The following is a 12,871-nucleotide window of genomic DNA, read 5'->3' on the forward strand; positions in this document are numbered from 1 at the left end:
CTACTTGCTCTTATAAGCTTAAGTTTTTTTCTATCCCGATCCACTCTAGAATTAGAACCCATAACGATAGTTGACTAGCCCAAAGAAATTGGGCCAAAAGGCCCGATATTTCCAACCTACAAGTGTTCTTGCCGGTCAGATTACACTTCATAAATCCATATAAAACAAACAACAGCCCAATCCGAAAAGGAAAGCCCCTACACCCAATAAAATGGGGAAGAAAAAAAAAATTAGTCATCAACAACCTTAGAGATGCAACTTGAACAAGCTACTCAAAGTCAATTGGAGTCTAGCTCCATTTTTTATGGAATTGGGCAACTATTTCACAATTACGTTAAGATTGGGCTAAAATCTTCAACCTAAATTTAATTAGTATTAGGCTCGAATTAGAATATCAATGATTTTATATATTTAGCAATTTATATATATTATACGTAATTATAATCGTTATCAACTTTTTTTTTTTTCTTTCTAATTTTGATTTATAATATATTTCCATTCAAAAATTCTTGAGATGGTAATTAACATTCAGTAATAAGTGATGTTAATATCACATAAAATAGAGAAAAATTTAAGTGACACCTACCGTTTTTAGTGACATTTAAATTACATTTTTTTCCCCCCCTGGTAAAAGCAAGCCGTACGACATCTACAAGCAAAATATAAACAGCACCAAACGTAAATCAACATGCAAAATATAAACAGCACCAAACATAGATTACACCTAAGCAAAACACACAAAAACAAAACCCGACAACACTATAAACACACCAGATCAGTGGGACTGTTGAACCCGAGAAGTACCATTCCCAACCAACAAAGTGAGCTGCTAAGCAAAAGACTGCGATTGAGAGGAATCCGAAGTAAGAGAATCAGCAGTCTGTGGACCCAGAAGAATATTCCCCTCCACATCAAAGGTAAACTGATCCGAAGCCAAACATTCCTTAACAGACGTCTCACGAACTTTAGGCTTCTTATTATCTGTCAAAGATGAATCCGGAACCACCAGAGGATGAGTAGGTCGACGCTTCCGTGTAGATTGCGCCAAAAGAGAACCCTGAGTAGGAGACGAATCCAATGAAGCTGAAGAACGACCTTTGCTACCGGTACAAGACTTCACAGGAGCTTTACCTTTTCTACGACCATTAGAATTAGGAAGCCAACGATCCAAAGGCAACACTTGCCCATTCTCATGAGATAACGATGGAACACACTGAGCAGGTTCCTCCATATGAATGGAAGCCACCACACTTTGAGTAGGAGATGTGGAAACATTAGCATAAGTCATCCCATCAACACTGGGTCCCATGGGAACACCAACACCCACTGGTACACACAACAGAGCCCCCTCAACTGAAGGCTTAGAACATGCACCAATATCAGGACAAACCCCGTCCCCAGCCTCCACTCTCGCGTCAGACATAAGCCTTTCCACACACTGAGGAGTAACAGAATCCACTTGACCAGGAGACACACTGGAACAGTGTGCTCACCACCCATATTCGAATCAACACCTTCCACATAAAGCCAATTATTACCAGGAGTGACCGTGAAAAAATCATTACGATTGCCCCCAGGATGCCAGATATCCTTTCCCAAGTAACCCTCAACCCCAACCAAGGACCATACTCCAGAACAGTCTCCGGGGTCTGAGAAGCAGTTTCCGAACAATTTTGCCATAGATGCCCCATAATGCCACAAGCATAACAGAGGGATAGAACTTTTTCATAACGGACTTGAAGCCAGACCTCTTTATCTGCCGGGCCCATTAATCGCACATTCCGGCGAAGCGGTTTAGAAATATCCAACTTTACATTGAGCCGTAAAATACAACTATCCACCAACATCGTTTCCTTACTTTCCATCATACCCCTATCGCAAAGCTCAACCTTCAAACAACGACCAAATGCATCAGTGATGCGGCGACCAACCAACTCCGAAAGATAATTCGCTGGAACATCACAGAGCTGAATCCAAAAAGGAGAAAATTGGAAGGCTGACTCAACTTGAAGAAGACCATCCGACCACTCTTTAAGGACTAACAAATACCAGTCAAATAACCAAGGACAGCCATGTAAAATCCGTAAATGAACCGAACTGTCCGGAATAACAAGTTGAAAAAAATTGCGAGCAATCTAGTACACAATAAGGCTAGAAGATATAGCCTCAGTCTGCCGCTCCTTGGGCCATAGCTTGTTAAACAGCCTACCAAAGGTATATTTAGCCCCAGCCAGCGTAATAGTTTTCGTAGCACAGACTCGACCAAACAAGCTATTACAACACAGAGACACCCCTTGAGCTGTATCCTTATCCGACAACTGAATCGGCAACTGCTCTTCACTTGTAAGATTTAAACCATTCATTTGAGCTATCAAAGAAGTAGCCATTAATCCAACACAAAGAAAAGAAACACCAAGACCACAAGCATAGACCCACTACGTACGATGACACGAGAAGAAAGATCCCATATACTCAAGGTAAACACGAAAACGACCCAAAATATATAAAACAACAAAAGAAAGGCCTAGAATTCTATAGAATTCGGTCAATTCTTGGTCAGCACGAAACAAAACCCAACCACAAGAAAGAAGGTAGAGATGAAGGACAACGTAACCCCCCCCCCCCCCCCCCCCCCCCCCGGCGCCAGTGCACAAAAGAAAACCGCAAGAATAATGTAACCCGTACAAGAACCAACATGAAACCTTGAAACAAGGAATAAAAGGAGAAAGCCACGTAGCAACAATTAAGATCACAACCAAAGAAAGAAAGATGACCATGGAAACATTGCTGCAATCTCAGACAAGTACCCACGTGAAGAAAAGCACTACGAACCAAACCCAAACTGACCCACCATAACTCGACCCAACCACACAATAGCCACTAGATCCCGAACCAAACAACCCGGAAACACCCCTCCAAACATCTCCGGCAATGAACATTATCCAGCAAGCCGGCCCTGAACCAGATAACCCAGAAACACCCCTCCAAACAGCGCCAACCAGGAACCCCAACTAGCAAGCAAGACATTTCAGAGGAACAGCCAACACCACCTAGATCCTAGCCGCCGAAAGACAAAAACACCAAGAAACCACCATGACCACAAGAAATACACCTCACAAGGAAAGCGAAACCGAAAACGTGAATAAGTAGGGACAAACATCACAACCCAAATCACTAATCAAAAGCTTGACCACTAGTATTACAACTTTGAATGAGATCAGTCACATTGGTGATGACAAAACTCACAAAAGTCTAGCACATTCAAATTACATTAACTAACATACTTAATTAAATAAGTCCTTAATCAATTCAGAATTAAGCGCTAAATTTTTTAAAATTAAAAACTGAATTAAGTTATCAAACAACACCTAAAACTAAGACTAATTGGAATAAAAATCTCTCACTTTTAGAGTAAAATATGTCAGGTTTGGTAATATAAAGGTTTTACTTTTGATAGACGGATGGGAAGAAGCTTAGAATTGTATCTATCATATTAGAGGATGCGTCCTAATATCTTGTTTATTCCAAATTAGTAGGAAAGGAATAGTAAATCTAGGTGCGCCAATCAAAATATGAGAGCAATTTGTATACGTGGGACTAGCCAACTGTAGATGCTTCGATTGTCCAGTGGATTAGTGTCTCTTATCAGATTTCGATTTTCAGCATTTACTAATCTAATTTTTAATATTTATTACCTTGAAAAAAAAAAAAAAAAAAAAAAAGAAAGAAAAGAAAGTAGGTGTAACTAACTTGAATTTATATTTAAGTGGTTGACATCAAATGTCGCCCATTTGACATCATATGTAAATCAAAGGGTATTAATTATAAATGCTTTGGCTAGTAAGTAGGAGTCCAAATTAACAAAATGAAATAATTTACGAGGCTATTAGGGGAGCCACATCTAAGATTAGGAACCGCTATGAGCGCTTGAAACAATAGTTGACAAAATATAAATTTTTATTTAGGCCGATTCTGTGGTCCATCTTAGATTAGGTAGTTGCAATTTTTATTTACAAGGCAAGAATAGTTAGATGTTAGATTAGTAGATGTAGAAGGTCGAAATCAATAGATTCGATTTAGTTAGATGTTCGAATGGATCTTTTCAATGTTAATTGAGATTGAAATCAATTGTTTGAAAAATGAACCGAGATTGATTTAAGATCAAATTAACAATAAGACGGTGTTCATGATTTAGGCTCTATTTATTTTAATGTAAAATTTTTTTCTCAAATTTTTTTTTTCTTTTTTTCTTTTCTTTTTTTATGTGTAACAAATGTCTAGGTAGAGGTCGAATTTATCGAAGAATGTGTAAAAAACTTATTGAAAATTTATAAATAAATTATTTTTGTTAAGTTTTAATATTTTTGCATTATTGGATTCTTTGGAACTTGGAGAAAAGAAATTGATGGTTAGAAATGGCGGGATAAAAGTGGTTTATAGCAATTTATGAAAAACTTGGGATAATTGATTTTTTTTTATTAAATTGGCATTAGGGAAAAAAAAAAATAAAAAAATAATGGGCATTAGCAAAGGAAACCTTAGTATAAGCTGTGTTGTTTAAAGTTTTTAGATGTCCTATTCAGTGATTCAGCACAAACAAAGTTAAATTGCTGATCTATACTAATTTATTCAGAAATCTTATCAAAAGTATTTATTTATTTATTGACAAGAAACGTGCATTGAAACTATGCCGATCTTATTGGGAGCATTTTACATTGATAAATTGCGATGTAAAAGAATATATCGAACGCTTGGACCGAGTTCAATGTTCAATTAGATTTTTTTTTTTTTTTTGAAAATTATTGAGATTAAAATAATTTGTGTATAAGATCAAATCAGTGATTAAAAAGTGATTATGATTTGATTCTTTGAACACCTAACAAATAATTTTACTGAAAAACGGTCGGACAAAATACAGTGCTTACAACAATTTCTTAAAAAAAAAAAGACAAATTAAAATTGGATTATCGGAGAGGGACACTTTAGTTTAAATACAGAAACATGTTGTTTAAATGGTCGTATTTGACAACCAACAATTTAGAATGATTGCTAGAATTTAAATGCGAGTGAGAGAAAATTATATTTGTTGCCCAATCGGTGATATTGGGTCACTCGACAATCCACAAGAGTATTATCAATAAAATGAAGAATAAAAATTGTTATTCAAATTCAAATATTGATTCTCAAAACAACACAAATACTAAGAATTTAACAATTTAAAACTTTTTTATATTATAAAAAGAATAAAAAGATCTACAAGGCTGGGTTACAAAGTTCACAAGCCCAAAACAAGGCAAATATGACAACCATACACTACAGATCAAAAGCCATGATGTGAGGGTAGAACGTCAATAAGGTACCGGACAAGAATTTTTGGACTAAAAATTAAATGGTTGAGATCGCCTTATCATTAATAAATATTATTTATTAATTCAATTTCGGTCACTGAATTTTATACTGAACTTCACATATACGCTGCTTGAGAGAATCTTGTCTAAAGATATCACGACTTCCTAAGCTACTCAGTATCTCCATCCTCTTCTAACATATGTTGGACGTATTATTATTTTTGTCAGGGAAATTGCAGAGTGGGACTCACTGTGGCTGATGAATATGAGAATGACACATGGCTCACAATGACTGGACGACAAATTTAGGACCCACAAAAATAATTTAGCTACTATAGTCCATTTTTGTATACTAGATTCGTCTCTTTCACATTTAATCAGGAGACTTTAAAAAAAAAAATTTAAGCCATACTACAATTCCCTAGATGAAGGGAAACAACACAGTGCCGGGTGGGGACATCCTCCTCCATTAGAGAGTCCAGAGGTTGGATAGTTAATGAGTTTGTGGAGAGAGTTGGGATTGTTTTGTGCTATAACATACACACATGCATGGACTACAATCGACTAGCTACTATCTAGTCCATTTGTGTCACTATTTTTATTGTTATATGAGACAAAACACTTTTATGTAATCTTTTGGGCATTGTGAAAATTGAAATTAAGAAAGAAAATTGTACAATAGAGATGTCTATAGCCCATAGAACCTTGGGCCAAAAGGTACTATATGCCCAACTCACAAGTGCTCTGGCGGGTCGGATTACACTTTTAAAAAATTAATATAATAGTAGAAGAGTACATTGAAAATAAAATAAAATAAATAAAAAAATATTTTTTTTTGTTATTTGATTGGCGTAAAATATTTACTAGGAAAAAAAATAGGTTGTTGATATTTGCGATTCATTAGTTGCTCCACTTTTTGAATTTTGTTTAAAATAAAATTACAAAAGAATCCCTAATCATAAAATACTTAATTCTTATATTTTTAATTTCATAAGTGTCCATATCTAATTATTGAATTCCAATTCATTCTTCTCTCATTTTTTTTTTTCCTGTCATGCAAGAAAATAGAAATACTATAAAGGACAAAATACAGAAAACCCACATCAACTTGTACCCTTTCCCAGTAAAAATCCTCGTCTATTTTTTTAACCAAAAAACCCCTCTTGACTTGTAACCCTTTCCAATAAATCTCCCTTATCTATTTTTTTATTAAAGAACCCCCCTCAACTATCTAAGGAGGTAAAAAAGTTGATATTTGGACCAAAATACCATTTTATTTAAATTTTAATTTTTTCGAACTTCAAAAATTCATATTTCACAAATCGTACATCCAAATATTGCAAATAATATATGTACGGAAAGCTTATAAAATAAGGATTCCAGAAATATAAGATTTGTTTAATAAAACTTCATAATTAGAGAGAAATAGATAATCTAAAAATCGACTGCAATAATCTTATTTTGTTTTGTTTTTTTATAGAATACTCGGATTATTTGTAAGAAAATTTTCAGAATTATTCATTTCCATATGGAGCATAACATATAAAAAAAATTAGCCCCAATAGAGACCAAATATTCATTTTTATATATTTTTTTAATGGTGAGTCTTTAAAAAAATGAAAATACTTTGACAAAAAATATGATATTTCATGAAATCGATTTCTGTTGGGGATAAATTTTTTTTTTTTTTTTTTTTTTTTTTTTTGGCTCCATATGTAAATGAATAATTATGAAAATTTTCTTGCAAATATCTTGAGTATTTTATTTTTTAATAATAAAATAAGATTGTTGAAATAAATTTTTAAATTGCTTATTTCTCTCTAGTTATGAAGGTTTGTTGTACAGATCTTATATTTCTGGAATCCTTATTTCATGAGTTTTCTGCATATATTATTTACAATTTTTAAATGAACGATTTGTGAGATATGAATTTTTGAAATTCGGGAGATTTAAGATTTAAATAAAAGGGCATTTTGGTCAAATATCAACTCTTTTACCCCCTTCAATAGTTGAGAGGGGGTTTTCTGGTAAAAAAATTAGACAAGGGGGATTTATTGAAAAAATACTACAAGTCAAGGGAGGTTCTGTGGTAAAAACAGTTAGACAAGAAGTTTACTAGAAAAGACTACAAGTCAAAAAAGATTTTCTATGCTTTGCCCTATTATAAATACAAGTCAAGGAGTAACATTGATAATTCTCTTTGATCTAAGGATGAAGCCGAATAATATATATATATACACGACAAATATATGTACATTATATTATATACTAGTTAAAAAATTTAATCACATAATAATATAAGTTTTACTATTCCCTTTTAAAATAAAACAAGCTTTTTTTTTTTTTACTTGCTTATTTGAACCATACGACGGAATTTCAATTCAATTAAAGATACCTTTTGAAAAAGGAAAAAAAAATAAAGTTAAGATTAGGTAGATATTGGTTTGCTTTCATGTTAGTTTCTACTTAAGTAAAATTATGCGTTCTTTTATTTTCAATTCAATTAAATATATATTTCGAAAATAAAAAAAAATATTTTACTTGAAGTATTACTTTATTATATAATTTATCATTTTATAGATAAAACAGGAAAAAAAAAAGTTCAATTCTGAAAAGAAATCACAGAATCCCGATGAAATAGAAGAGCCAAGGAAGTCAAAATCTTTTTTAGGGCTCGGATCCCTCACTTCCCATTTTGAGATGAGAGATGTTATATTATTGATCCACTCAAATGCAAGCTAAAGACCGTGCGAAGGAAAGGTGGGTATAATGAGAGTAGGAAAGATGGGTATTTTTCAATTTAATTTTATGGATGATCGGACTATGAGGAGAGTTCTTGAGTCTAGTCCAAGGAGCTTTGATATCCATTTTTTTTTCGGGTATAATTTCGTGTGGAAAGGAGTAAAGTACCTGATTACTGTTCAAAATTCGTGCTAATTTGCTGGAAAAATTCTTACGGGAATAATCGTTTGACCCATTTAAGAGCGAGTGCTACAACATGAGGAATTATAACCATTAGATCAAGTTCTGTTAGGATTTCTCGATCAAGATTGAAATCAATTGTTTGGAAATTAAATTGAGATTCCATTGAATATCAAATTAACAATTAGACGTTGTTAATGATTTAATTGTATTGACAAATGATGCATAATTTCACCTTTGGGATGTATTCGGCCACAATTTGGAACTCCTTGATTGTATTGATTATGAGATTCTATGTACTACAAGCCAAATATTTGATGGTTAGAAAGGAAGGGGGTAAATGTGGTATATAGCATTTTTTAAACACTTGGGTAAATTAATTTTTGACTAAATCGGTATTAGCAAGGAACACTTTAGTATAAGATATGTTGTTTAAAGTGGTCATCATCATATTAGGGTGAATGTTAGGACTGAAATGGGATTGATATTTATGACCATGCAATAAGTGCGTAATAAAATTATATAGCAATGGAAAACGTGTCATTGTGATAAAATTATCTTTTTGTTGGCTTGGACTTTCTATTTGAAGATTAGTAGATGTCGTATTGTGAGTCCATTCAACAACTACAGTACGAGAAATTTAAAAAAAAATAAAAAAAAACAAGTTCTTATTTTATTTATTATTATTATTATTATTTTTTGGGAATTCAGACATATTCTCTAAAGAGCACACACACAAATTAAAATTTTGATACATACTAATTTATACAGAAATCTTATTGAAAGTAACATGAACAGAAAATGTCACTTGTTGATCTGACTAAGAGAAGGGAGGGATGAGGGCTACTACAGTTTGTATTAGGGTCAATAAAAGGAGTATGGAAGCTGCAACTGTTGAAATGCCTACCCATGGGTTGTTGAAATAGTTGCGTCTTAACTTTGCCTTGGCTCGATTCCAACAGTTTTCACAATGATTTTTCACCTTTTGGCATACATCTGAGTAATAGAATTTTGATGGTGAAATTAGTACTCCATCACCCAACTTGTTAAATAAACGAGCCACCTCTACATCATCACCCAACCAGTTGTCAATAATTTCATTGAGACGAAGCATATTGACGTCTTTCTCGGTGTTGATAAGCAAATCCATAAAGTGCATATAATCCGTGAAATATTTGGGTCCAACATCACAAGAATGTTGCTCGTACGCAATAATGTTACGTAAGAATGTATCTGTGCCATCTGCTACTTGAAATTTAGGGATTTTCATTTGACCATTCTTAAAGCTTATATCGAAAATGCTAACATCATCATTGTCATCATCAACTTTGAAGCTAATACCAGCCTCTTGAAGCTCCATCGCGGTAGACATTCGGGTACACCTTTCACCATCACTTAAATTTGCAGAAGGCTCTTCAAATGAGGGACGGTAAAAAATTTGCAGCAAGTCAAGAAAATGTTTGATTTCACGTCCATGAGCAGATGTTTTCTGAATTATTTGGTCAATGGTTTTTTCAGGGGAATAGCATTTGGGTAGCATGTCAAAGATAGGAAATATTGCCAGTACATGGAGGGGAAATTTCTCGAAAGTTAAGTTTAAGGTTGGGTTAAACAATTCATCAAGAACGAAGAAGGGAAGCTGGTTCTCAAGCAACATGAGGTCCCGGCAAATTTGCTTTTGCATCCAAGATGATCTGAAAATGGGGTCATCCTCATCTCTTAGCTCTTCGTAACAACTTTTGCGGAGAAACTCGATAATAAAGCAAGCATCAAGAAGTATCATTTCCACAAATTCGTCTCTCTCCAGACGTATGGGATCCGCATAACAGGCTTTAGCTCTATCCGCCATTTCGTTCACAAGGATAAGGTAAGCTGCCACTGAGATGGTGTCATTTATATAATTATTAATGCGTTGGGAGAGGGATTGAAAATAGCGCAGCTTATGTTCTCTCATTGCACGTAGATTGGAGTTTTCATAGTGGTAAGGAGCTATGGATACTAGGACAGGCGTATATGCTTCTTCATTCCCTTTGCGTAGTCCCTCGTTCACTTTGAAAATACATGGTTCAGAGACTAGAGGTGGCAAACCATCTATTTCATTTTGAAGTTGTTGATCTGCATGAATCAGAAATTCAAGATGATCAACTCCGCTTGAAACACTGGAAAAATCACTCCCCCGTGCACTTTGAAAATCTTCAATTGGATCGGCCTCCTCATGTATTTCATTCAGAAATGCAACAGCTTCGCCATCAATATTGACGCCATGTTCCATCACTCTCCCGTCTTAATTCTATATATATATATATCACCTGTCTGGTTCATATATCAGTCTTGTGATTTACCCTCCAAAAATATATTTATGTTTATATATGTATGTAGTATATCATTTAAATAAAATATGCAAGAAACAAAGAGGGAGACTCCTCAGTTAAATTACATATCAAAATTCTGTTCTGTTCTTTTCTTTTTTCAAATTCTCAATTATTAATTTTTGAGCAATGTTGTTTAATCAATAGGAGTATAATCTGAGACAACATTTTTGGGTGTACACAATGCTCAGGTGGGAAAATGGTAATTCAAGCTATATACCATCAAGTTATGAAGATAAAAAATAAAAAAGAAAATTCGTTGTGCACGATTAAGGGGAAAGTTAGAAAATGATTTAAAATTACTTGGAGACTCAGTTTTGGTTTTACACAGCTTTTGTTTTGTGAATATTGGGTCTTGCTCTTCTTTAGGTCTCCCTGTACAGTTTATTTATACATCTAATATATTTGCTTAACCTTTCCACCCCCAACCCCCCCAAAAAAAAAAAAAAAATCTCTCTGCAAGAGGTCTATATATAACCAAAAATGATTTTACATTTTTTCACTTGTTCAAGTAAAATTGAAGCTGACAAAGTCTTGGAACAATCTCCTTGGCATTTTCTAAAAGTATTTAGGATTTCGAAAAGAATGGCTCTCCTAAAAGAAAAAAGTTGAAAAAGTTGTTCTATGGGTGAAGAAGTTTAACCAATTAAGGAGGTCTAAGTTACATAGCGAGTGTTATAACTTATAAGGAAGACCCCTTTACGCTAATGAACATACAAAATCTCATATAGCTGAGAATGCGTGTGGAAGTCAGAGCCAGGTGTGGCCAGGTGTGGAGCTCCCTAAGGAGTTTTACTACCGGATTTGTGATACATAGTATTAATGGGTTTTTATGTCATATAACAATTGTTGCGATTCTTTTGAATTTGTCCATTCTTTTTTAGATACACTAAATCAATTCATATTAAGAGAGACATTTAGACGTAATACTCTTATTTTTTTTTGTTTTCTGCCGTCATTTTTAAAATTTACAGAACAACAACAAAAAGTCATAATGGTGGTGAGGAGATCCTAAAGAGTATGAAATTATAGGGAGGGGGAGGGAGTATGTAGAATTGATTAATGGAAAGATTTGGAGGACAACTGCTTTTTAATTGTTAATGTAAAAAAATTCAGCTGCTTTTTATCAAAAAAAACCATTCAAGTGGGCCCCGGATCCTTAATAGTTGGGAAGATTGATTTATAACTACCAAAAAAAAAAATTAAAAAAAAAAAAAAACAATCCTATTTTATCAAAATATATATATATATATACTTTATCTTAAAAAAAGAAAAAAAAAAAAAAAAGAAGAAGAGAGGATACAAAATATTGTAACACTGTCTTTAATAATATTTATAATTAAATAATATTGTGACACTGTCTTTTATAAAATTTATAATTAAATAATAAAAATAAAAATAAATAAAAGGGCCAAACAGTTAACCCATTTTGGGTCAAACTCGTCTCAAATTGATTATAACTCATTTTTATGTTGACCAATCATCTGTACTAAGAAGGCTTTATCAGTCAAAGAAGGTAATTTGTGTTATTCTATTTTTAAATGTGTTTTACTTGCTTACTGGACTAAAAAAAAACAAAATCAATTTTACAACTTTTAAAAATCAGATTTTGCAAAAATATTAATTTAACCGAAATTTTTTTTTTTTTAATTTTGATAAAGAGATACACACCATTTACACATTTTCTTTATCTCTTTAAAGATTCGAACTTTCATCATCCACTTTGAAAAGTATAGAAGATACTACTAAGCCACAAAATACTTTATAATTTTATTAAAATTCTTGACAATTTTACGAAAATTAATTAGTGAACTCAAATTATTATCAAAGCCGAAATTGTATGTTTAACTTAACAAAATACTACAATTATGTATGTTGTTAAAAAGAAGGCGAATGTACTTACCCATAACCATTGCTCATCTAATTTTAAACAAAAATGTATAACTGGTCTTGCAAATTATGTTACTCATCTAATTTTAAACAAAAATGTATAACTGGTCTTGCAAATTATGTTGTAGACCCTCCTATTAAAGCAAAATAGTTAATAAATAGAAATAATTAGAAAATTTAGCAGAATAAAATCAAGAAAATATATAAAAAAAAAAATAATAAATTAAGAAGAAATAATTACTGAATCAGAAAGAATATATAAAAGTTCAAGTTAATTAATGATTATACTCCCATTCTAGAAAAAAAATAAAGATATATTAGAAAAACAATTTATTATAGATG

The 12,871-nt window shown here is 32.9% G+C and overlaps 1 protein-coding gene across 1 annotated transcript; it reads right to left on the reverse strand.

Moving 5' to 3' along the window:
• Positions 1-8,960: 8,960 nt before the first annotated feature.
• Positions 8,961-10,667, reverse strand: LOC132285051 (UPF0481 protein At3g47200-like). Its single transcript, XM_059787217.1, has one exon. It carries the CDS (start codon positions 10,540-10,542, stop codon positions 9,091-9,093), a length of 1,452 nt encoding a protein of 483 aa, XP_059643200.1. The 5' UTR covers positions 10,543-10,667; the 3' UTR covers positions 8,961-9,090.
• Between the last annotated feature and the right edge of the window lie 2,204 nt (positions 10,668-12,871).

This window comes from Cornus florida, unplaced genomic scaffold (assembly GCF_030987335.1).
Source record: "Cornus florida cultivar Cherokee Brave unplaced genomic scaffold, ASM3098733v1 CherokeeBrave_3.0.0_Hap2_Chr11, whole genome shotgun sequence".
Lineage (NCBI taxonomy): Eukaryota > Viridiplantae > Streptophyta > Magnoliopsida > Cornales > Cornaceae > Cornus > Cornus florida.

What these genes read in the sequence shown, in the direction of transcription:
- LOC132285051 (XM_059787217.1), bottom strand. Translation starts at nt 10,542, where the DNA reads ATGGAACATGGCGTCAATATTGATGGCGAAGCTGTTGCATTTCTGAAT.